This window comes from Aythya ferina (assembly GCF_964211825.1).
Source record: "Aythya ferina genome assembly, chromosome: 9".
In the NCBI taxonomy this organism is placed as follows: Eukaryota; Metazoa; Chordata; class Aves; order Anseriformes; family Anatidae; genus Aythya; species Aythya ferina.
The window spans coordinates 4,191,900-4,218,146 of record NC_140305.1 but is presented as its reverse complement, the minus strand read 5'-3'; the positions used below and the strand labels follow the sequence as shown (position 1 = coordinate 4,218,146).

General features: G+C 35.9%; 2 protein-coding genes across 7 annotated transcripts in view; both read right to left on the bottom strand.

The window, feature by feature from the left end:
* The window catches only part of XRN1 (5'-3' exoribonuclease 1), a 39,393-nt gene extending 35,144 nt beyond the window's left edge, over positions 1–4,249 (bottom strand). For all 6 annotated transcript variants that reach the window (XR_014696115.1, XM_084530039.1, XM_084530035.1 and 3 more), the window contains exons 1-3: positions 4,127–4,249; positions 1,684–1,916; positions 249–346 (exon numbers count right to left, since the gene is read on the bottom strand). Coding sequence is in view for 5 of the 6 variants with exons in the window: in XM_084530039.1 (XP_084386165.1) it covers positions 249–346; positions 1,684–1,916; positions 4,127–4,201 (406 nt within the window). In the remaining variant the exon portion in view is untranslated. The remainder of the gene's footprint in view (positions 1–248; positions 347–1,683; positions 1,917–4,126) is intronic.
* Positions 4,250–5,091: 842 nt separating this feature from the next.
* The window catches only part of ATR (ATR checkpoint kinase), a 40,610-nt gene continuing 19,454 nt past the window's right edge, over positions 5,092–26,247 (bottom strand). Inside the window, exons 25-47 of the mRNA XM_084528685.1 lie at positions 25,379–25,499; positions 24,322–24,459; positions 22,991–23,198; positions 22,338–22,516; positions 21,828–21,992; positions 21,437–21,528; positions 20,773–20,864; positions 20,208–20,385; positions 18,905–19,081; positions 18,390–18,549; positions 17,684–17,863; positions 16,433–16,575; positions 15,912–16,009; positions 14,139–14,371; positions 13,205–13,339; positions 12,414–12,614; positions 11,964–12,107; positions 11,272–11,422; positions 10,319–10,475; positions 10,002–10,155; positions 8,897–9,048; positions 7,307–7,412; positions 5,092–5,889 (exon numbers count right to left, since the gene is read on the bottom strand). Of these exons, the coding sequence (XP_084384811.1) occupies positions 5,716–5,889; positions 7,307–7,412; positions 8,897–9,048; positions 10,002–10,155; positions 10,319–10,475; positions 11,272–11,422; positions 11,964–12,107; positions 12,414–12,614; positions 13,205–13,339; positions 14,139–14,371; positions 15,912–16,009; positions 16,433–16,575; positions 17,684–17,863; positions 18,390–18,549; positions 18,905–19,081; positions 20,208–20,385; positions 20,773–20,864; positions 21,437–21,528; positions 21,828–21,992; positions 22,338–22,516; positions 22,991–23,198; positions 24,322–24,459; positions 25,379–25,499 (3,538 nt within the window). The 3' untranslated portion in view covers positions 5,092–5,715. The remainder of the gene's footprint in view (positions 5,890–7,306; positions 7,413–8,896; positions 9,049–10,001; positions 10,156–10,318; positions 10,476–11,271; positions 11,423–11,963; positions 12,108–12,413; positions 12,615–13,204; positions 13,340–14,138; positions 14,372–15,911; positions 16,010–16,432; positions 16,576–17,683; positions 17,864–18,389; positions 18,550–18,904; positions 19,082–20,207; positions 20,386–20,772; positions 20,865–21,436; positions 21,529–21,827; positions 21,993–22,337; positions 22,517–22,990; positions 23,199–24,321; positions 24,460–25,378; positions 25,500–26,247) is intronic.

The following is a 26,247-nucleotide window of genomic DNA, read 5'->3' as shown; positions in this document are numbered from 1 at the left end:
CTGTAATAGAAAAGGTGTACAACTGTTTTTTAAAGACGTTTCTTTTTTTTTTTCCCCCATACCAACTTAAAAAATCCCTAGAACAAGACAGTAAATCAACCATATTAAAAGCTATTCAAACTTCCTGTAATTTCAAAAGAAAAGGCACTTATAGATAGGAAAATATTACCAAACTATAGGTTTAAAAAAATAAACACATTTAATGTTAAATTTAGACATTAATTTAAATAATTAACAAAATATCTTACCTGGTGTAATACAGTTGGAGTCAAATCTGGCTTCAGTAGGTAGAGTTTCTCCCTTTTCTAATGCCTTTTTTATTTTGTCCTCTGCCTCTTTTGCTGACCTGAAACAAAACAGGGGTGGGAATAAGGGGTAGAGAAGGAATTACCATAACATATTTCTGAAAAAAAATATTTATTAGTTGATTTTTAAAGAATGTTTAAAAAAAATAAAGAAAAAAGAAAAAAGAGGGAGAGACACTTAACTCCTGAACAGAGCTTGAACTTGCTTCTGATAGAACTACAAGACCTACAAATAGCTTTTTTACCCAGTAATGACAATAATCCATCATTACTCAGATAAAATTAATATTTAGATTACCTAGAAGATAACTGAGTAACTCATCCTAAGGAAAGTAAAATAACATTGAGACAAAGGTAATTCTTGGGATCTATACATCTGAAAATGCAATCTCAGAACAGCAATGAGCAAAGCAGCAAGTCTGGAGTACCACAGAGGGGAGGGAGGTGTGAACTAACAACTGATTGCCACTGCTGGAGAAACAAACAAAATCACCCCAGTATTCTTTGTCAAGGATTCTATGCGCACTTCTAAAACAGAAAAATAGAAATCAATGTCTTGGAATGGTTTAATAGATTCTTCTCCTATACGGTTTAAAGACTTTACTTGTTCTCTCAATTCTGCTTCCCCCCCCCCCCCCCCTTTTTTTTTTTTAATTTAGAACTCTAGATTTCTTAATTCCTTCCTTCTCCCATCTTCTTTTTTCCTTAAAAACAGATAAGCAAACAACAAAACACCCTCCCTGGTTGAAAGTATTCTCTCTTGTCCCTTTCCTCCCCATGTGTTTGTCCCATTTCACTCAGTATCCCTGTATTGTCAGTCTCCAAACAACTTTCACATGTCCCAAAACATTAAATATTAATTTGTTAACACTGTATAATTTACTTGCAGCTGTACATTTGAGCTAGCTTGATAACAAGTATCAGCAGAAGCCAGAGATTTATTAGTTCCCAAACTTTCTCCTCTATGACTGGCAAAGAACAACCCATTGTAGTTACCCAAAAGGCCTCTCTAGCAATAGCATTCACAAGGAGCGAAGACTCTCATAAGTTATCAACCACCTGCAGACATCCTCATGAACTCCAGTGCAGATTTATTCCACTGAAAAATTCGTATTAAAAAAAAGTCTCCATTGTCCCCCACCCAAGCTTTGCACACACAGAGGAAGATCTGAGTAACAAGCACACTTTCCTTTCTGGAATGCTGATTGTACATATTAACCTTTTACAAGCAGCTACCTTCACTTAACTAAATATTAAAGCCACTGTCAAAGGCATGACTACTCACAATATATTTTATTTTTCATGGCATACGTTTAAGTAAATGTTTTTAGGTAAATGTTTATTAACCTGAAGACAGAGGAAGAACAAATATTCTCACCTAAAACGTCTTCCACGCTGCTGATTCATTTTTGCTCTTGGAGCTACACCATCAACTGCCATGAAGAAAACCTTCCTTGGCTTAATAATGCGAAACAGTACTTCCAAATAGTGAAAAATATCAGCAAAAATCTTATCTTCTGAGATTCTGAAGTGAACATCATCATCATTTGGATGTGAACACTGATGTATAATGCCATTCATGTCCAGGTACAAGTTGTCAAATTCTGGAATCTAAGCAAGCCATAGTTAGTACCCAGTTGGGAACAGCTGAAGGAACGCAGTCACTGCACAATGCACAGCTGAGAATAATAAACTCTGGAAATGAACCGAGGTGGCAAGGCTTTCCCAGAGCCTACATACACCAACATGCTAAGAGTATCTTGACTGGTTACAGGCTTCTCTGTGCTTTCATTCCATTATTAGGATTTTCCCGGTGAACCGATTCATATCCCATCCTGAACGTTTTTGGCCCAGCAAAGGCAACACAATTCTAGAGATAGCTATGTTCTACACGGTACGAGGAGAAAAACCAAGTGATTCCATTTTGCATAGCTGCACTACAAAAACAATACAAACTACAAAACTGAGGATGCAGTTTCCAATATTATTTCAAAAGCAAAATCAGCCTTAGGGCTCTCTTAGTCAAACAGTTCCTACCGTGACCACTCCATGCTTAGCTATGATAATCGCTGTCTGTGAGTCTAGAGAACAGTAGTTATCACCAAAAGCAGTAGTTATCAGCAGTATCATCAACTTCGTTGTCATGAATTCCAAACTTATGGTTTACTGTTTGCCTAAGTCTCAGTTCTAGAGAGCTCTGTCCTGGCTTCATCTCATAGCCTTCTCTGGAGCAGCCCAACTTCACAAGCAACATTTAGAGCACAAACAACGTATGGCACAAAGGGGCCGTTAACTACCTTTCTGTTGCCAAAAGAACCAAATAAGCACAAGAGCAGTTTGCAATAAACAAATCGACTCTTTAATCCACCAGTATGACTGCTCATAAAAATTCTCCAGGGGCAGAACTGGCAGAACCTCCAGCCACCAGCAATAACTACTTTTGTTGTGCTCAGTGATCTTCGGTATAGTTAAACTCAGTAGCCATACTGCTCTCAGCTCGCTCAAAACTCAACTCATCAACGCAGGCACCACCTTTAAACAGGAACTGAGCAGGGCATTACACAGGCAGCATCATAAAGAGAGAAAAACTAAAACAGGATGTTGTGCTTTTGTATGGAAGCAACATATATATATATAGACATACACAGACATGTATGTATGAAAACAGATGGTCTAAGAAGCACAGACACAATACAATTAAAAAATAATTGTGCGTGTTTTACACAGAAATTGCCTTCTATTATTCTGTGTAGATTTTCTGTAATAGCAGACAGGAACAAAAAAAAGATGTAGCTTAGACAGGTAGCCTACGCTGGGAAAATTCTTATCAATGTAGACAGATGAGGCTGACATCATAGTTCAGCCAGCGCTCCTGCTTACAAATGGTAATAAACAGGACATCAGATATATGTTAGCAAAAATTACCATCTGATTCTGTTTGGCCAGAGCAGGAGGTGGTTGAAAGCAAACTTTCAGAGCACTGAAACACCCGAGACAGCAGTTACCTGCCAGAACAAATGTGGACAACCACCAGCCTGGTATCTCAAAACACCAAGATACACAGCTTCCAAAATAGTAGAGAACAAGCCTCACTGTCTTTTACACAAAATATACTAGCGAATACATTTGAAACAGTTTGAAGTCCTAACCTGGATGATAGTATGCATCAGGCTATACATTTGAGAGGTCTAGTAAAGATGAGGAAGAACGTAGATACACGTTACCATCCCAGTCTCGTGTCACAAACAGCCTAGGCATTTTTTTTTCTCTTTTATAAACAGTGAGTAGCCCACACAAGCAAGTTACATCATCCAGCCTCCAGAAAGCCTGGCTACAGAGCGGCAGCACTGCCCTACTCACGGCTGAGTTGCGCTTTCATTTCTGAATAGCTCTGACAGGCTTTCAGAGGGGTGCCACCCCTGGGGGTACTCCCCTGGCTTGGGCAGGCACCTGCAGCCCCCTCAGCCGCCACAGCTCCTACCTGCACGCCCGTTTTCGGCCAGCAGCCCCGGCTTTCGGCCGCACGGCTGCAGGCGAAGGCAGCCGAGCCTCACCCCAGCACAGGGGCCGCGGGGCAGCGGAAGGGCCCCCCCGGCGGCCGCCAGCCCCGCGCGGGCCGGGAGCGCTCCGCCAGCCGCCAGGCCGGCAGGGTGGGACCGACGGCCGGGCCCGCACCTCCCGCCCGGGGGCCCCCAGCGCCTTCCGGGCCCCCGCAGCGGCCCCCGAGCCCCGGCGGAGCACAGGGCGGCGCTGGGGCCCTGCCGGCGGCCCAGCCCCCCCGGGTGCCGCCCGGCCCCGACGCCCCGCGGCCGCCGCCTCACCTGGTGCTCCTTCAGCACCTGGCTGAGGCACGGGTACCGCTCCGACACCCAGCGGTAGAACTTGGGGACGCCCATGGCCCCCCCGCCCCGCGCCCCAACGCGCCCCGCCGCCGGCCCCGCTCCGCTTCCTTCCGGCGCGCCGCGCTGACAGCCCGCCCGCCCGCGCCATAGAGCGCCCCGCGGCGACCATAGAGTGCGCCGGGCAGAGCGGCCGCGCGTGACGTCGCGGCTGAGGGCGGGAGGTGGGCGGGGACGGGACGGGGGCCCCTCCGCGGCCGCCCGCTGCCGTCAGGGCCCTCTGCTGCCCCCGGCGGGGGGCGAGGCTCGGGGGCTGAGCCGGGAAAGGCAGCGCAGCGAGCGGGGAAGGCGGTGGGCTGCTGGAGGCCGTAGAACGGGACCCGTTAGATCTCCAGGGACCGGACTAACCCGGCATAAAAAAACCATTCAAACGTATTTTCCAAACGATGTGGAGTGAAAAATGACCGCCAGAGCCTAAACTCAGCATCACTGTGACCAAAAGGAACAATGCTGGTTCTTTCAAAACAGCGAGAGCACAAAACACACTAACTTTCTAATGTGAAAACAGAGCCTCATCTTTCTTATTGTTCCCCTTCCATCCTTACACCTTGGAAGCACAGAGAATCGAGCAATACTGTACAGGAATAGCATATCCCTTCTGACCATAGGTACCTAGTCTGAAATGGAATCTGAAAAGAAATCACTCGTTATAGTTGCACTTTTCCAAGGGGATTGTGCAGAGCAAGAAGCTCTTGTCCAGAACTCTCAGGAGCCTGAATGTGTTTTGCAGCCACAGCTCCTATACCCTGCCTGCTGCACCAGTGTCACAGCCATGTCACCATGTTCCAATGTGTCATCAGCATGTTCCAACTCACCTCTTACTCCCATTTCCTTCAGGAGGGCTTGCTAGCACAGTAGGCAAGGGCTAACAAGAAACAATCTCAGAATACACTTTGTGAGTTTATTCATGATAGGCCTTGAGATCCTAAATATCACCCCTCCCTCCCAAAGACAAGGGACAACTTTTCAGACATTATGGCCACATGGAACAGAGTCAAAAGGAAACCAAAAATCAAGCTGCACTGCTGAACAGAAATATACTTTTGAACTCTGAGTAGAAAAAGATGAAAACACCCCTTTACATCAAATCAGTATAAAATGTAATGTCAGATTTTCTAATCTACAAATGAACTAATGAAGAATGAGGAAATCTTTATAAAAATATACAGTATTTTAAAAATAGAGTGCACCTTTTCAGCACTGAAAATATATTCAGAGTACATAAGAACCTAAGAAACTTGCAGACTTGTATAGTCCATTTAGCTGCTCATATGTACATTGTTTTTTGTACAAAAAAAAAACAAATTGTAACATCTGACACATCTGCAAGCACATTCACAACATGCCTGCAAGTGTTCTGTATATTTTATGTAGATTTCAGATTGACCTTTAAGACTGTGCCACCGCTTACAATCACAAAACAAAAGTAACCAGTTATCACTGAGTAATACCCTCTGAAGAATATTACAACTTCATAAATTGTGATGGCATCTTTCCCAAATGAACAGATTTCACATATATGGAGCCCAGCCCATATACATTTGGCAGAGTAGATTGTCATCACTTGCTTCTTGAATAAGGTAATGAACATGCCCTTCAATAGATAAGGGTAATCCTTTTATTCTGTTTCTTGTCTTGATAACACCCTGTAGCCGTTGTTCTATATCAAGGACATGGGTTTTGGCCTAGAAACAAAGAAAAGGAAAAATAATTGAATATTGTTATTTTCCATGGTCTTCCACATCTTAAAATAAAACATCATTATTAGGATGTGTTTAAAATCTGTGTGTTAATTTAATACAAAACGTCTACACCAGTTAAAGGATAATTACTGTTTTAAAATCATTCTCCAAAATAGATACATTATTGGTCAAATTAGAACTAGTGTCTTAAATTTTACAAATAAAGTTTGCCAGAAAAAAATGAGAAAGCTATGCAAAAGTATTTGAAAATGTTAGTATGTTTTATTTCATAGAATTCCTTCCAAATAAATAAATAAATAAATGAATTTGCATTTATTTATTTATATTTTTAAAGCCTTCTTTATTTTTATGTTTTAAAATTCTGGATAAAATTAAGGAAACCTACACTTTAGGCCAAAATTATGAGCAACTGAAAATGAAGTCTCATAACAGGTTGTGTTGAACAATTCAAAATGAACTGTTTTGAGGCTCAGTTAGAGTAGCTAGTTCATACCAATTATGTTCAAATTTTCTTTTAAAGCTCAAGTATTATATTGCCATCTATCCAGAGAAACAGTTATGTATGTTAACTATGTGGGTGATCCTGTAACTAAATGAAAGGCTCTGTAGAAACAGCTTTGTTGGCAATTATTTGAAGATAAGATTTTATGTGCTCAAGTGAAGCTCAGGAATATAGCTTCAGTACAGTATTTTGTTTTTATCTTAGTTGCCCTGTTTGTCAGTGCTTCATATGTTTTATGTGCTATTACATGTTTAGTCTTTTAAAACATTCCTTTTAAAGCCAAAAAAAAAGTCAGACAAATCAGACGTTTTACAGGAGGGAAAGAGAATAAATACTACAGCTTGTACAAGCTATAGTTTGTATAAAAAATACAGTATTTGGCAGCAACTACGAAAGAAACAGTAATTAATATTTTCCAAGTACCCCATTCATATTATTGAATAAATAAGGGCCTTGTTGTATAAATGTCCACTCATGAAAAGCACCAAGTATGCCTGGAAAGGACATCTGGAGTCCTTTCCAAGTGTTACCATCACTGTTACTCTGGACAAGCATGCAAGAATTTTACAGAAAGAAAAAGCAGGAGCCTTTCCTATTCTGTTTTCTGTTGATGTCGTCCAAGATTTGGTAATACTAATGACAAAATTATGCATTGTGTTTTGCTTGATTCTTTAGCAGATAAATGATATTTTCTATCAATAAAAATAATAGTTATCCTTAAAAAGGATATAAAGAGACTAGCATTGCGATAATCCAGAGGAAACAACCAGAGTGATTTTCAAATCAAGGAAACAGAAAAATAAGAAATTTAAGATTTCAATTAGAAAATATGCAACTTGCAACCATAATGGATGCGTGCCATTTCAATACCTTAAGCTATGCTTGTTTTGAACTAACCTTTTCATTGACAACTTCTCCAGTTTCGTTCACCTGTGCTTTTGTGTTCCCTTTAACAGGCTTACTCCACTCCACAAGAGGATCATGGAGAAAAGTCTTTAAGACACTAAATAAATGCATTAAAGAAAAAAAAAAGAAAGATAAAATACGCATTTTCTCTAATTGATTTTGACCAACACATACTTTTCAAAACAAGACTTTTTGTACCTACAAAACCAAAATATTGCTCTTTACCTTTTAACTTTCATATTCTGAAATGAGGGGGAAAAAGCTTTAACACAAAAAACAAGCATCTTTTTCCTTTTCATCTCTCTCCATGTCACTGCTATTAGTAATTTCATAAAGACTAATGCTTTAAGTGACTTTGAAACAAAACAGTTTGTTACTATGTATTTTATCAAATGATCTGTATTATTCTACACCAAGTTCTGTAACTAAAATACTAGATAGGCAAGATATTCCTAAGACAATTAAAAAAATGCTTTTATTATCTAGTCTTTGTAGATCTTTAAATAAAAAGTTCAAATGGAAGAGTAGTTAAAGATGTAGGTCTTAGATCTTTTCTTCCCCCTTAAGACTTAAAAATCTGAGGGTGAGCAATTTATTCATTGTTTTTGCCTTAAAACAAAGCTATTTGTTATACAGTAATATATTAAGACCTGCATCATAAACCTTCAACTTGTCATTTTATGCAATTATTTGAATAATTCAAGCGTTCCTATGCAGTTTTGTTTTCTTGTGAAAATCTTGTGAAATCAGACCAAAGCAATTCTGCTGTGGACATAAGTTCTTTCTGGAGTTCAGATCACCAGCTGAAGTTACTGCGGTTCACAGCCACTCATTAGTTGCAAATTAACTGCCTTTCCCAATGTTTCTGTGAAGATAACTGCACATTTACTTCTGATGAAATATTTCGTTAGCTACTATCACTTGCAACTGCTACTTATGTAGTCCTAAATGACTGCCTGAAATGAATTGGAAAGGACTGACCCTTTGTCAGCTGAAACATGGAAACAGTAAACCTTGTCAAAGAGATAATATGATCTTCACAGCTGATCAAAGCAGTTGCGACAATTCACTTGGGGACTTGCAAGTCCCATTTTTGCTGTTCCATCAGATATCAGAAAAGACCTGTGACCATATTCTAAAATTTATTCCCACTGTACACTGAAAAACATTGCATGATCTCTAAAGAATGAATGCAGAAAAGTGGTTTGAAATTATTATACAAGATGGGTACCTAAGCCAAATATTAGAACATTGATCACTGACTATCTCCTGGGACCTGAAAAATCCAGGATAAAAATGCATTTAACTCAGGAAGAACCAAGAAAACTACAAGATAAATGAAAAAAGGCAACTTCAGGAATGTGTACTAATTTTTAATATATAAGCATTATCTAGTTATAGTAGTAACAAAGCACTGAGTCTGAAGTTAGCGCTGAATATTTCTATTAGTTTATATTGAACTGTATGTTATGTTAAGACTGAGCTGCATGACAGCCATATGCTGCAACTAGCAGTTACTGTTTTAGATGTTTAGACTACAGAGAGCTTTTTCAGAGTTTATGGCAAAAACAGTTGCCGTACCTCATTAGAGGCTCCCTTTGATCACGCATAAGCCTCATTGTGACTTCACAAGCTCTTCGGAAGAGACCTTCTGTTCCCATTGGGCCCATTCCATGAACCATGTTATGAGTGAGACGAAAAGGAACAATCTCGGGAACTTCAAAAGTTTCTCCCTTTACATTGATAAAAAAAAAAAAAAAAAAAGGTTTTGCCATCTGCATTTTAAAGAGTAGTAACATAAAGGTAACATTTGTGTTGTTCTAAGTTTTTTGTTTTTTGTTTTTTTTTTTCCCCCGTCATTGCCTGTGGCAGATTCCTAAGTGAGAAGACATGTTTGGTCAGATCACAGCCCTATCTGTTAAAAGCAAATTACCATGAATAAAGGATAACCATGTCCAAATAATTTCTTTCATGCATTAATACACATGTTCTAAATATATAATTATGTTAATACACATATGTTCTAAATACATAACACAAATCTGTAGTCTGAAGCAAAATGCTAACTTTTATAATTCACAGGTTTGCTTAAAGCTATTTCCTTTTTTTTTTTTTTTCCCCGCTTAATTAAGGGCTATGTAGGACAACTTACTCTTACTGAAATGGAAGCAGGAGCAATTACCATCTCTACCTCAGTTATCTGTATTAAAAATGGCAAATGTGCCACACTAAAAGCATATTTTGCCAGAAATACTAAAACTCCATAACCCACTCAGGCCACAATTTTCTTGTTTATTTTTACAGAACCATAGGATTTTTTTGTGCTGAGTGTTAGAAACACAAAAACTTCACAGCAATAGAACTCTGCATGCAATAATTACAGCTTTGCTTAAAAAGTGGCAGTGGAGAAAGGAGAGTCATAAAATAAGAACACTAAAATTTGGGCTATTTCAGTGTATCCATAAGCTCATCTGATATCGGCATAATCAAAAAGCTGGCTTTCATTAGTGCAGTACACAAAACAATCACATATTCTTTACATGTCCCATACTTTTTGTTGGGTATAAATAAGAAAAAGTGAGAGACAGAACACAACACACATGTTAAAACAAAACAAGATATTAGGGTTTTATAACTTACATGCATGTAAAATAAAAACCAAGTTCAGCAAGGGGGCATTTCTCACCTTATTGAAAAGACAATTGAAATCCACATGCACGCATTCACCAGTCAAGGAATCAAAGAGGATGTTTTCACCATGACGGTCTCCTAGACCAAGTATGTAACCTACCATTGACATGACTGCAACAGAACGACAATAGGCTGACCTACTATTGTACCTGTGGGAGTAAGAATCAAATATATAAGTCAAAATCACCTCCTTGTCTGTCTTTATTCAACGGTATTGTTGATTCAACAGTATGTTTATCTTTTTTCCAACAGTATGTTTAGTGAAATAGATAAAGTAGATAATCTTGAGCTAGCCCAATCTCGGTCACTCACCACGAAGTAGGATCAGGGAATGTCCTAAGAAACCATTCATGAAAGACAGGAGGATGCCGGGGCAGAAGGACTTCTTTGAACATTTTCAGCTTTTCAGACAACGGTGCTGACTTTGGAAGCATATGCTGACGTAGTTCCTTTCCAGTCATATAGATACCTGTAAGAGACTTCCTCAATTAGGCAAAATAAATCCCCAGACATAAAACCTAATACTTACTATTTCAATATGATATTTTAGATAAGATAAAAATCTCCTTAACAATGAATTAAATGATTAAATGGAAAATAACCCATAGATCATACTGTTGTCAGGGTGCTGGAAAGTAAATAAAAAACCATCATGTTAACTGAAACAGCAGACCAAGTACATCAACCCCTTTCACAAACAGAACAGAAAGCAAAAACAACTGATCAAATCTCAAGTCCATAGCCTTTTCTATTATTCAGTGCTGCACTTTTTTTTTTTTTTTCTTATAGAATGATGTGAATCATTTCAACAGCAGTACCAGCAGCATGGGAACGTATTAAGATGATTATGCTATCAGTTCTCTCATTAGCAAGTTGTTTACTGCAAGCAACAATTCTCTTCCATTTAAGAGTGAAGGTATACCACACACAAGAATTATCCTACATTGCAGATAATTAAAGATACATGATTGAATCTTCCTAGAATTTAGTCTGCTTCCTTGCTGTTTGTATAATTTACTAATAAAGTTACAAATCCTTTAAAAATAAACAAAACACAACACCTAAGAATCACAGAATGGTTTAGGTTGGAAGGGACCTCTGGAGGTCATCCTGTCCAACCCTCATGCTCAAGCAGGGCCACCTACAGCAGGTTACCTGGGACCATGTCTAGGCTTTAACATCCTTCTCTTTCTCTGTTCTCCCATATCTCTCCCCCCCGGCACGTCTCTTTCTCTCTCTCTCTCTCTCTCTATTTCTATTTTTACCTTTCTCCTTATACAGCTTTATCAGGATATTTCTTAAGCCAGCAGTATTGTTCACCCATTCAATTATGCCACATTCATCATTTAATGGAATAACTGCATAGGTTCGAATATGGAGTTCTCGCCTACGTGACTCTGCATCTTTTCTTAAGCACTATTGACAAAAAGAAAGTAGACATCAGATTAACAGATAACATAGGATGAAAATGTATAAATAACAAATGATTCATATTTATTTTCTAATCACATGATTTAGAATTTAAAATTCTGAGCTTCACTATCTGCAGCAGATTAAATACAAGTAAAATGCTCCTCTCTTTTCCACAGTAAATTAAGATGAGAATTTTAGGAATATTAGAAAATTTTGAACAGGAAATGAGAAACAACAGCAGGAAAGTCATTTACTGTAAACATATTTCCTGCATATTACTGCTGGAAGAAGCAATGATTTTAGTAAAATGTTTTATTGTTTTCCAAAGTCTGTAAAGAGTTACACATTATCAATTGGTATTGATTTCAGATGAAATAAAATATTTGGTGACAGTTTACATTTTCCTCCAGAATATTTAACTCAGGATTAGCTGCCAAGTTCCCTTTCCCCACCTCTCTTTTTTTCCTTCTTTATTATTAGACAGTTTAGCTTTATTTTAGTTTTATATTTTGGTCAGTAAATACAACATATCTGATTGTCTAACCTTATTAATAAGGGAATTGAATTCCATGAGCCGACAGTCTTTTCTTAGATCATCTTTAGGTTTACACATCATAATATAAGATTTCCCATCTGAACCTCTTAAGCTGATCTTTTTTGGCTTTTGAAGTGAAGCGAGAATTTCCACCTAAGGAAAGAAAAATGGTTTATTAACACCTGTATCAGATTACACAAAAATAAAACATCTACCATTAAATGACCAATTTAAGCAGTCACATTAGCACTTCCATGGTGCTACAGGATATTAGTCTCAGGCCAAAACATGATCTAAGTACCAGGAGGCTATATCCTTTTCAGTTATTATGACAGAAGCAACTGATTTTCCATGAACATAATTACAAAGTTAGCCTCGATTTCTAGGGAACAAAGATTACCAACTGCAGCTACATTTATTTAACATGAAATTTAAATTAGGTGCCAATTAGAGGCTTACCGTATCATCAAAGCCTGCAATGTAGGCCCAGCATCCAGGAAAAGGATCATGGTTAGTATGTGAACCAGGAATTGAAGGAAGAGTTGGTATCATAACAGATTGCAAAGGAATGAGGATTTGACTAAATGTGTGGTCTTCTACTAATCTCTTAAGTGTTTTGAAATGAATATTCATGTTTAACGTTGAGCTGTTTCCATCAACCTTAAAAAAAAATTGTTGAAAAATTAAAAACAGGCACAGTCAGAATAACGCTATTTTGCTATTATTGATCTTTATGAACTAATATTTTTTGATTATCAGAAAAATGAGAAATTACACATGTAATGGGTGTGGTCTAAACAAAATATATATGACCTTTATGGCACACCTTTTTCACTCTGAATGTAAATACATGATAATTAAATAGTTTATTTAATTTTACCTCTATTGTGAAGATTGTATGTTCATGACCAACCTATTTTTATAGTTAAGCTCTGTAAAAGTTACTTAACAGAATCACATGAACTATGTACATATTGATTACATTTTGATTGATTATTGATAAACGTATCATTAAAGGGTAAAATAATTGTAAGCCCGCACAGTATGAAATGTATTCTTATGTACTTAAAACATGTTCATTTATAACTATTTTATAGTTTTAAAATATTTCTATTAGGAAACAAGTGACTACAATTTAACAGAAACTACACTAGTGTGATGAACTGGTTATTGCAAGCTATTAGAAGAAACTTTTATGAAACACCTGTAAATAAACCTATTTACATGTATTAATTTATTTTTGTAAGTACCGGTTTGTTGCATAGTTCTAACAGTTTATCTGTAAGGCGTGTTGCATCTCCAATAAATTTTCCCAAGGATTCCTTCATGTTGATGGCTTTGTTTAGAATTTCCTTGCATCTATTGACACGCATAGGGTATGAGGACTGAAAAATAAGCAAAGTTAAAATTTATGAAACAATCAAGTGATTAAAGATTACTAAAAGGACAGAAATACCACTAATAACAATAATATTATTTACTCCACTCACTGCTTGTAATATTTAATACCTGTAGGACAAAGTTCTCCAACTGAAATCTCATGCTTAAACTTACAAGTGCTCAAATGTGCTCTGTGTATGCGTTTGTGCATGCATGGGTGTGCGTCCATGTTCCTTTCTAAAACCATTCTGTGCAGATCCACAGCATAAAGGCTAATATTCAAGAACATAGGAATGTATTCTGAAAATTATTTCAACAGCCTGAAAAATAGAATGCACCATGCCTTCTAAATTGCTTTGAAATGATCCTATTACCAGGCAGTTTTAGGAGTAAGCTATATATTTAGTTAATTTTAGTCAAGGTAGAGGATTGAATATTTGATTATAAAACTAGAAGTATTATTACAATTTTAAAACAACCAAACCTATTGTCTGTAACTACTTAATTTGTCAGCTTTTTTTTTTTTTTTTTTAAATCATTTAACTTTCCTTCCCAAATATATTGTACAATTCAGGATGTATGTTAGCATTCTTATTGATTCCATTTTTTTTCTGTAATTACATGAACTTCTGGCTACAATAAAACCTGCTTTGACAGCATGATACCCTGATCCATAGTGCTTTACTGCAGCAATTAAAACACTCAATTTGTTCTTATTAAGTAAAATAGGTTACATTCACATTTCTCTCTCATAAGAACAGTTTTACAAACTTAATAAAGGCATAGCTATACATATCAGGGTACCTTAGAGACAGCAGTCATCATCCACATTGCTTGCTGTGGGTAGGCTAAAAACACCTTAGCAACAATCACCATCAAAACAGCAAAGACTTCATCATGAGAGTGGCAGATTCGGGATATTAGCTGAGAAAAAGCTGTCAGAAACTGGTAAGGTGCCAAGTGATTTGTGTGCTCTGTAATCACCTTATTTATTTTTGCCAAATCATTTTTCATTTGAATACGCTCAGAACGACTCACTGAAAAAACACAAGACAACAACACTCTGTCACTTTTTTCACCTGAAACGTGAAGTCATTTACATCAAGCCTATGCAAACACATTTTGTTACTAATTTTCATTAGCCAAAAAAGCACAAAGGAAGAAGCAAAAAAAAAAGCCCTACTATAAAATTCTTTTTAACAGATTGTACAGTAACTTAAATATATATGCAATTTCACTAACCAGCATTACAGGAGGCATGACTGGAAATAAAATAAACAAGCACAGACAACAAGAATGTGGAAAAGACAATATAGCAAAAGCTCTCCATACATCTTTAAAATAAAACAAAACCACACCTCAAAAGAATACAAGATGTTAAAGTAAGGGCATAAAACCTATTTTTTTTTTTTATATTTCTCTTTGAAATATTTGTAAACAAGTCTGTGTAGAGAAGAATATTTTAAACAACAGAAGCAAGACTTGGGCATAACAAAAGCAAGCATGTACTTGCTCATCAGTAACTACTGTTAAAAATATTCCGTTTTGAAACTGCAGTAAAAAGATTTATACCCAATTAAATACCACACAGAATAACTGATACTTCAGGTTGGGATATCATCACAGATTTTACTTGTTGTCCTGTGAGCAAATAGTTACAGTTGGTATTATAGACATTTACTATTCCTCTGAAGTGATGCCATGGCATGCTGTTGAATGACAACAAAAAACAACAATACAAAAGAAAGACACCAAACAAGAAAAACACTCCATAAAACACTCCATGTATTTCCCCAAGAAAAAAAAAAAAAAAAAAGATTCCCGTATTTTTTAGTGGAGAGAAAATGAAGAAAGCCTTTAAAAGGAATGAGAACACCTGCTCTCATCTCCACCCTTGCACCTGAGGATCAAGCATGAATATCATCAGAGAAAAATGCATCTGATGTGACTGCAACCACATTCAGCTGACCTACGTGCTATGTGTACAGAACCAGGGTAAGATCAAAGAGCCACACTTGTCTGTCTGCTTCACTGCAGACCTGCAGGAAATGTTTGCAATTTTCATTTGGTCAAAAATTTGCAAACAAAATACATCCATGGTAGTAGTTTCACATATCTGGACATTACTTACAGAAATCTTTTCTTCCCCATTTTAACTTGGGTAAAATGCCTTCAACAATTGGAACCAAGGCAAATTGGGGAAAAAAGCCCCAAAGCCTTTACTGTAGCAAGTGAATACAAAAACACTACACATTGCTCATAAGAAGGCAGCTTAGAAATGGTGACTGGTTTCAATACAAAGACTTCCTCTAAATCTGTTTATTGACTTAAGTATTCTGAGGAATAATTCTTTCTCATTACATAACCAAAAAAAAGTTTTGAGCATTTTAAACTAATTAATACTGTCCTGTGCATTAACATTCCATAATTTCAAAAAGAAAACCACAACTGTTTCATGTTTCTACATAACCCAGACAGTAAGTCTAAACAAAACTGTAAAAATACTTCACTGCTCTTTCAATCATCTATGCAAAAGCAAAACAGATGGAATATGCACGGGAAAAAAAAGTGTTCTACCTTTATCACATTCATATGCTTTTGCTCCAAAGTCCAGCCATAAAGAAAGCATTCTTGGCATTGACTGATAGATGAATTGGTTTCCATATTGTAGAGACCTATAATTACATGTTGAAATCACAGCATGTTAGTGATATATATTAGAAGCATTAGAAACTTACTTTAAAGTTATATCCTTACTTGTTTCACATGCCATCCTGTACTAGAAATTTATGTTCAGTGTTTTAACGCATCTGCAACAACTAAAAGCTTACTAATAGCTAGGGTTCTGTTTTACATTAATCAAAATTGCAGATGAATAGTTAGCTTACTGTCTTACATACTAAGGACAACAATTACTTTTACAGAAGGAAGAAGTAAAATCAATTAGTTATTAAGTGTGCATTACTTTGTTCCACTATACTGCATAAAAAATTGAGTCAGTCTGAATTGCTGAAAGACAAAGTATTCCCATAAAACGCCGTTTTGTCATAACAGTGATTTTCCTGTATTAACCACACAAAGTTCCCGTGGATTCTAACCTTCCAAAATGATGAACTATGTATCTAATCAGATCTCCCTGTTTTTCCATCTTGTTATCAGTTACCATTGGCATTAATTTATCATAGTATTTAGCAAGATAAAAATGTCCATCTTCCCATTCAGGCAAGAAATTTGTAACATCCTGTAACAGAAATATATAATTACTTTGTCAGAGGACTGTAAGATTGGAAAAAAAACCTCAAGAAACAAAGAATCTTGTATTAGCTATGTTGTGCAACATATGTACAGAAAAGTATTGATTGTAACTCCAAAATTATAATTTTGCCCCAAGATAAAGTCTTGTGTAAACTGGAAGTCTGCTCTTAAAGTTTCTTTTAGGCTTGGAGACAGAAATAGAATTTAAGACAGAATGATATAGGATTCCTCAACTAAGATTATAGCTTCATTAAAAATATTATAATCAAGTTCCTGGTCATCTAAATACTGTGTTTCCTTAAGTTTTTGGAAAAGTGAAGCAGCGAAATTGTACAGCATATATTAGAAAAGAAATAACTTTGCAAATGACACATCCAATATGTAACACTGGTTTGCTTCCAAATCCAGTATTTAGACAGTAGAAAATGCTAAGCATTAGTGTTTTTATATAGTTCAATGAAATTGCATCAGTTTTCATTATTCCAACATTCATTTGATTTGATACAGCTGTTAGACTTCTCTCTAAATAACCGTTACAGTAGTATTTTAATTAGTAAGGTAACAGGAAATAGCAATAGTATCAAATGTCAAAAATTGAATGGGAGACATTAAATTTAAAGAAGACTATCAACATAGATCTACTATTGCTGTATTCTTTAAATGTACAAATTGCCTCCTTCCTAGTTCTTAAGAGGTTTGAAACATATTTGAAGCAGAGTTGTAACTCATTACCAGAGAGAAGTAACACTGAAGATTTTAACACTGTCTTTTTAGAGTACCCCGCATTTAGTGAGGAATGCTGATTTATATATCAGAAGAAAAAAATCCATACACCCCTGGTTGTTTTTTTTTGGACTTCAGCTGTCATATTAGGTATCCTTAGCTCCCATACTTGGGAATTGTAGATTTCCCTGAATTTATGTGTTATTTTAAAATTAACTTAGATAGTTAAATCTTTACAAGAAGAATCACATTGATACACCATTCAATCCCAGCGATGCTATGCTTGACATTATCAGGAGCACACTGCTGTTTTTCTTAAGAGATCTATTTTTAAAAACTACTGTCTTGTTAGTACCAGCATACTGGATTACCTTATACTTTTTCATAACTGCATTGCTTTCAAAGTTAGCAGTTTCTTCCATAAATCTGCCCACTAGCAGCATTGCCCGACCATGGATGAGCTGATTTTTGGTATTACATGGTGCTTTGTTCTCAGAGAAACACAACTCAACCCCCTTCTGGAGAACAATAAGTGCTTGGTGAACGTCAGCCTAATGGAAAGATGAAAATGTTTTATATAGTTTAAATAAATGTAAAACAGCTTACAGTTGTTACAAAGGTAAAGTTATGTTCCTGAGTGTTCTAGACCATTCTGTCTGTGGTCATGAGATGTTGTTGTTTTCAGATGCTTCTTATATTCCCTTATCTCAGCATAATTGTCACATTAGACCTAGCTCAATAATTATACTGATTGCTTCCTAGTTCTAACTAGTTAAAAGGAAACAAATTAAAGAAAGTTCTACTACTACAACTAAATTACTCTAGGCTGCTTCAATAGAAGCAGGTAATCCACCACCTTCGTACCTATTGCGAGAAAAGTCAGTGGATATAGAAAAGGCCAGATCAGCAGTTGGATGCAAAAACTTACTGTTTCTCAACTGCAATCAGAATGTATTGACAATCCCAGCTGATGTATTTTGTGTGACACAATTATTACGTGCCTTTTTTTTCCCCCTTGAAGACTAAGGATTGTTTTCTTGCATGTAAGAAAGTAAATTCAATTTTGATTTTGTTTACCTTGGACCACAGCCACTTTGCTCTTTCTATATAAAGTTCCGAGAGTGTAGATTCCCCAGCGTTCAGGAGAGCGTTATATGCAGTCTGGTGATGACCAGCTTTTCTTGCAACTCTAGCACTCTGGAGCCAACACTGACCAACAAGCTCACTGTAATCCTGGCTGCAGAAAGTTTTGCACAAAACAATTTCAGTCACATCTTAAAAATATCACAACATTCTGAAACCCACAGAATTTCTCAATAAGCCATGCACAACACAGCAATTGTTTAAATTTTTTTTTAACACATTTTGCTTTTTTTTTTTGTTTAAATGAAATACTCTATCCTGTTTTTTCCTTATCTTTCCTATGCACAACACTTCTTCCTTACATTTTGAATGTAAACAATATTGCAGAGGTCTGCTTTTGTCTATAACAAATTCCCACAAGTTTTATCTTCTCTGTTCTGACATGTATGAAAAGCCACAGTGTGACTGAGAATACAACATGGAAAGACAAGAAATAGTCATGTTCTCACCTTTTACTGAGACTAAGCAAAGCCCTTCTCAGTGCTAAAATAGGTTCTTTTGCTCTGTATGAGTTCTGTGTCATTTCAATACGAGCACACCAATTCAGGGAGTCTCTACTGTGGTTGCCATCTGGTTGCTGAAACATTGGTCCAATACTATGTTCCAACTCACACAGCATGTGCAACCTATTATAGAAGAATAAAAACAAAAACTGTTGGAAATTGCTTGCTGTTTCATATGTGTTTGCACACACATGCAACTTTCAGACAGCTTTTTGCCATTTTCTTTCTAAAAGCTATCCATATAAAAATAACTTCAAATAGGAAGACTTCTTTTAAAAGCAAAAATGCACCAAAAATCAAATACACAAAAACAAGGAGTTGTTAACTGACTAATTATTTTCTCACTATTCCCCACCAAGCTACTGAACACAAGATGATAAAGGTTACCTGGAGAGGAAGTCAATCGTTACAAAGACAGTATTTCTATCCATTATTTTTAGCAAAAAAATTCTTGGAGAAGTCTGATATTTTCTATGAATACCATTTTGGATGCAATGTACTGATACCTAAACACCTCGTTTACAATAAAGTTTCTCCACTTATCAAATACACTGTTATTAGCTGTAAAGCTGCAAAGCTGAGAGCTTGTAAACTTCTCATCAGCAGTCTAAATATGGTGTGCACATATGACTGAGAAACAGTGACTGTGTGAAAGTTTCTAAATAGCAAAGATCAATGGCTAAATCAAACAAGTGCGAGAAAGACATATATTAACAAGGTCTTGCCATAAAGGTGCATTTACAGTGTAGAGGACCTATTATTTTAATAAAAATATAATAAATATTTTAATAAAAAAGGCTACTTCAAAACTGATTAAAAAAGAAAAAACACTTAAAAGGGGTGGGCTTTCAGTTCTTACTGTTCTTTGCTGACAGAAGAAGAGAATGCTTTTTCAGGCCACTGTACTTATCAAAAACCAATAGTCTTATGTTAACAGATTTAAGTTACTGGAGCTACTGGCCTGTATATACTACTTTAGGCATGCAATTGAATCGTTGATTTCTTATTACTTGATGGTTACATAAAATTGATTGTTCATTTTTTAAAGACTATAGCCAAAAGACTTTGTGAATACTTTTTCCAGGGACAAAAAAAAGAATAAATACCCAATTAATCAAATGTTTCCATGTCGCTGAGTATGCAAAAGAATGACAGTAAGTATGTATCAGTATTATTTACCATGGAAACTGAAAATTCTTGCTGTACACTTATGTCATTTTGAAAATAGTGATAAATGGAAATCAGAAACCTGATAATGTGTTCATATCCTCGCTGATAGGATCCTCTTTCAAAGCTTGCTGCTGAAAGGGGCACAATCTGTTCTGCTCGAACAACCTTGAGTGTTTCGTAAAAAGCTGCTTTGTTTTTCTTCTTGGCTGATAATAGTAAATGTCCCAATCTGACACTCCAAGTTGTGGACTTCACATCTTTGGGAGAGGAAAGAAAAAAAAAAAAAAAAAGGCCTCTCAAAGCTCTTTCTTTGGCAGTTTAATCTGAACATACTAATTTGTATTAACATGCTACTGGAAATTCCTCAGCATGAGTTTTTCTCGGAACTAATTAAATGAATTTCCACCTCACAAACTAAAACAGCTCCCTAAAAAATTTGGTGTCATACTATAGGTTTCTACTCATGGACTATACAGCTCACAGTCAAATACATTCGCAAAATCTAGAAGACTGTCAGGAACAAAGCTCCCCCATTAAAACTCACAAATATAAAATTACAATCACTGCCCCTTGATTGAAGATTAGACTAAAACATACACTTCTTCAGGAATGCAAAGGAGTGTTCTTATTTTGATAAAACTTACCTGAAGCTAAATAATTTTCCAGTAAATCCCACCGTGACAGTTTCCAGGCTGCTTCAACTCTGTATGTGTTCAATTCAGAAATCCACTCAGACCTATTAGAAGAAAACAAAAGAAATAAAACTGTGCTGAACTTGCTTATATTTTTTCCCTCCAATATGTTACTTCCACGTTTTATTAACAAATATTTTTTTACATGAAATTCTGTTTTGTTTGAAAATAAGTAAGGTAAACTTACTTTTAACAAAATACAATAAAACTAAAGGATATACATTGGTGAAAAAATAACTATACAACTTCAACCCCCTAAATTCAATTTCCACATAGTGTCTTTACCTTCTATGGCACATTTTAAAAATTACCTTCCAATCCATTTCTCCTACTAGACTATGGAATAGCTACAGAACAAGCAACACGTACAATGATGGTGAATAAAGGATTCTGTTCTTTAAAGTACATCTCAACACTGCACACAGCACAGATAAAAGGACTGATGCCTCGGATGCCTTGAAATAATAAACTTCTAGATGAAGTACTTGAAGTTTTCTAGCTTTACACTACTAGCTGGATATGCTTGATAATGCACAAGAAGTGACTACTGATACATATGTATAACACAAGGACTTTATACTACTCTGATAAACATATTATTAAATGCTTATCATACCTGTTCACAAGTACTCCGTTCACCTGAGTAATGACAGTAGATAACTGACCAAGGCCTAACATGGACTTCACTACACCATGGTAATGAATAATCTGGAAATAGGAAGAAAGAAAACAAACAAACAACAACAAAAAAAAACACAACACAAACAACTTGGACATAAGCATCCATCAACTATTATCCCAAGACAGCAAATTACAGTATGGACCCAACCACAGATTTGTTTCAGTTGTTAAGACACTTCCAATAGCAATACATTATTCAGAAAATGTCATTGAAAATTCTTATGTTCATATTTTACTTAATTATTTTAGATATTCTAAAGAGGTATTTTTGTATTTGTTTGTATTATTTAATTATATGATAATTAATAGATTAAATATATATTTACCTGATCAGGTTCCAGCTGGATAGCCCTATCATAACAGGCTGTAGCATCCCTTAACAAGCCAATACTTTCATGTTCAAGGATTTGTTCTTTGAGAGATGGTTCTGCTTTCCGAATTGCACTCACCCCAGCTACTCCATCTGGCTCATGCATAGCAGCATACAATTTCTTTGTTCAAAAAGAGAGTTTAAAATGGACATTGAAAACAACTTTGTTACAGCAAGAAAATACTTTACATATAATATGTTCAGAATCACACGTATTGTGAAAATACAGAGCAAATTACTCTGTAGGAATTTTTGACTTTAAGATTTCATCATAAACATCAGTTTTGATAGGCTACTTCCGAAGTTGAGCCCTTCTTTTGTTTAGTATACTGCAATAGTCATCATCTTATACTATAATAACAATACACATCATACCATCTCAAAGAATAATCTGACAGAGCTTTATTCATCTATATTTAATGTCATTTTAAAATAAATGAAACAAAAACCAAAAGAACTGCAGAACCTGAAGAAATCCAAGATGCTCCTGAATATTTTGTTTTTTCTCTATGATGAATGATTCAAAGTGCATCACAGCCCTTGTGTAAGCCTTAGAGCGAAATGAAGCCACAGCTAACGTATCTTGAGGTATAAGGTCTAAAAAGCGTGTCACATTTTGATATTCTCCGCAGTCCTCACTTGATGCTATGGAATAAAACCAATTTTAAAAGTCCATCATTGAGGTTTCATTTGTAAGAAATACCCCTATGCATTAGAATTCAAGTAATTCACAATTTAATGAGAAAAAATAATTAGCCTAATATCATATTTTTCACTTCTGTCAACAGTAAATCATTAATATTGCTGAACTTCCTACATATTGCAAGACACCATCAAATAAATTAAAATGAGCTTTTAGAGATCTACCAAAAAAATTAACATTTAATTTTTAAATTTTGAATCTATTTCTTAAAATATACACTCAAAACAATGAATTGGGCGAGGGAGGTGGAAATCACAATATGATAGTAAAAAATTGTAAAGCAGACTATATTATATAATCGTAAAGCAGAATTACAGTAATATTGCATTCTTACATGGTCATAATGTGAAGTGGCACATTAAAAAACTTATTCGAAGAATGCAAACACCACTTGAAATAAAGTAAGCATCACTTACTTTTTAGATCACCTCTGTCTTTGCAAGACTTGCTAGGATTTTTCTCAGCAATATGCATTTGAAACTTATGTCTAGCCCACTGAGTTAGATGATCGAGCATGGAGAACACTGTCTGCGTGCTCAGTTGGCTTAGATCAGATGCACTGTCTTGAAGTCTCCTAGTACACTGGTCATCATGTTTCAGAACAGCCATAATCTCCATGTAAACCTACACAAACATTAATATGATGAAAAACAGAAGTACCATACAGGCACCAACAGAGTAGAAAACAGCACATATTAACATAATTAACAAATCAACATTAAAAATGAAGATAGTAGATATTTTAAGTGCATACATTAATAAATTGGTTTTAATTATAAGCCTTCTTTGTCTGGTGATCTTGAGAGGAAGAAAGGACAAACCAAGTACAAGTCATCATCAGAAGACTGTGCAGCAAGAAAATCTTTGAAAAGCGCATCCTTGGATTCAGGGGGGAAAATAATAAAAATCACAATTTCTGAAATTTTACAATTCAATACACAGTGAATGCTGCTGCACTTCTGCACACAGCACTTCCAAGTTTGATAGAGTCAAGTTCACTACTGGCTACAAGATCACAGATTTGATTGTTGCCTATATTGAAGTACATACAATGCTGAAAAGACCTGCTTCCTGTTCATTTTAGTCAACAGGAGATAAAATACATAACAGACGCTTATTGTGGATGCACTCCTTCGCAGAAGAACCATTACCCTGAACAACCTCCTACACACCCAGAATGTTTCAACACCGGTATTTTAACTGTGAAACTTCAAATTAATAGAATGTAACCTGTATTTTTCAGTTTCTTCAACTTCTGCTAAAGCAAACTAAAGGAAAGATTAATTCCTGGATGATGCTTCTCCCTCCTGCCCCTGCTCTGCATGAGTGTTGTATCTGAACAGGTTTTTCTACTTGAATCATAAGTGTGTGCAAGGGAAAGAAAAAATTATGGGTCTGTATTCTCAGAAGTATACAAGTTCAATTTATTCCTTAGTTTTTGCCCCCTCTTCCTCTTTGTACAACTGTATCTCCTATTACTGCAATCCTACTTAACAACATAGTATCTCTACTCCTAGGCCCTGCTGAAATAACTTCAAGAAATATAAATCCACAAAAAAGCAACTGAACACAAACTTGTACAAATTTATTTAAAAAACCTGGCTGAAAATGTAGTGGGGTAGGGAAAGAGGAGAGTGCTTAACAACTACAATTTGTTCATGTAGGTCTACAGTAGTTCTGCAGAGCTGAACAGCTTCTTAGGAAGAACAGCTCTGGAATGTTGCTGTGAAGAATTCATACATCTTACCTCTTGTTGATCCTCTTGGCTGCACCCCAACAAGACATAGACAAGGATGTGTGGAAGCAGATAAATTGTCACTTTATAGTCATTTTTCATCATAATACTGCAGCAATCAAAAACTTTTCTGGCAAGATCATGTCGCACCTACAAGAAAATATTTCCAGCAGAAGCATCATTACAAATACCCAAATACTTAACAGGTGTCTATTTTTGACAATTACAAAAGTATTTGATGGAACAGAATTTAAGATATTCATCTCCTACAGAAAATTCATCAAACTTAAGCCTGCAATATGGATGCCAGATGGTAGCTTTTATTATGCGTATGAATTGCTGATACCACAAAAAGACAGGCAAACACTGCTTACACATTGCACTTCTGTTTTCCACACTGCTGTGAACTTGCAGTGGCCATTAGAAAAAAAAAAAAAAAAAAAGGGCCGAGAGTCTACTACTTCTTTGAGCCTCTATCCTGCACTTAAAAACATGAAAAAATTAGGAAGTTATAAAGACAATCAATTCATCTTTATCTGAAATAGAAAGAAGCCACCACACCTACTGAGCTAATGTAATCAAAGTCACTTTCTAGAGTGGTTGATTTAGAAATGAAATTTTCAGTGGGTCATTTAAATGCAGGAAAGGCAAAAGGAACGGAAAAAAGTATTTGTCTCTCTCCTTCTATGTGCTGGGATTGTGGACATATGGGGACACGAAAGAAATATTTCAGAAACTGAGAAGGTAACTTGAGGTTTTCCATAAGCATTTTAGGTAATTTACAGCAACACTTTAAGTGCTTTCAACTGTACAACAGTGTTTGGACAAAGGCAAACTTCCTAGACTTTTGGCTTTGGCACAATCTGCCAAGTCTAGCTAAGAAGAAACAATGCTGGGTAAGGGAAAGTGCACAGTTACCTTAAAGATGCAAGAAGTCTATACTATGCACTATAACAAGCCTCCAGAGAAAAAGCATATCCCCCTCATCCATCCCTTACTTTCAGAAACTGAAGTTAGGTCAAGAACCATGTTGTATATACCAACTTAAAAAGCAGACTTATTATCTTACCTTTGTTATAAGATAACCTGCCCAAGTTGCTGACCATTCTGCAAAATTGTCACCTAATTTGCTTAAGTAAATTGGCTTCTTCATCTTAGACCAATCTACAGCTTTTTGGTAACTCTTGTACCTGTAATTTCAAAGTACCCATTTAATAAAACATTTCAAATATATATATAACAATAATTAAAAACAAAACAAAACTATAGCATACAGTTAATTTTGAAGTTCCCTAGCTTGAATCTTAAGGTTTCAACTTCTGAATCTTAAAAATAAATAAATAAATAAATAAATCCAGTAGCCAATGTATTTTTCTAGGATTTCTTGAAATGAAACATGACATAGGAACAACATAACATGCTACCAGAACTTTAAAACATACTTCAAAGTGCTGTTCAAATCAGCACTACGAAATGCAGTTGGATGTTTATTTGAGTAGTATGTTTTGATGGGAAAAACCCAGAACAGACATGAAAGCCACAAAAGGCTTTCTGAGCAGGTCAAACTTATCACAGATGAGCATGACAGTCACTATTAATAAGGAAACAGAAAGGAAACTTTATTTATTTCAAATGAAGGTACATACATAATAGGAAATTTTCTTCACACTACATTTTATCATTAATTCAACAAAATTTAACAATTTAAATTGAAACCCAATGAGATCCTCCTACTTCTATAAATGATAGCAGTAAAGGTATATTAATGGATTTGAGTACAAAGTCAGTACAAACTAGTGAGAATTTGTACAGAGAAAGGAAAAACAGAAATAAAAGCATCAGAAAGTTGTATAAGATAATGTCCTAGGGAAAACACATATATCTGGGCAATGTATGAACTAAGAATTCTGCTTGTTTGATTTACAAAAAGTTACCTAT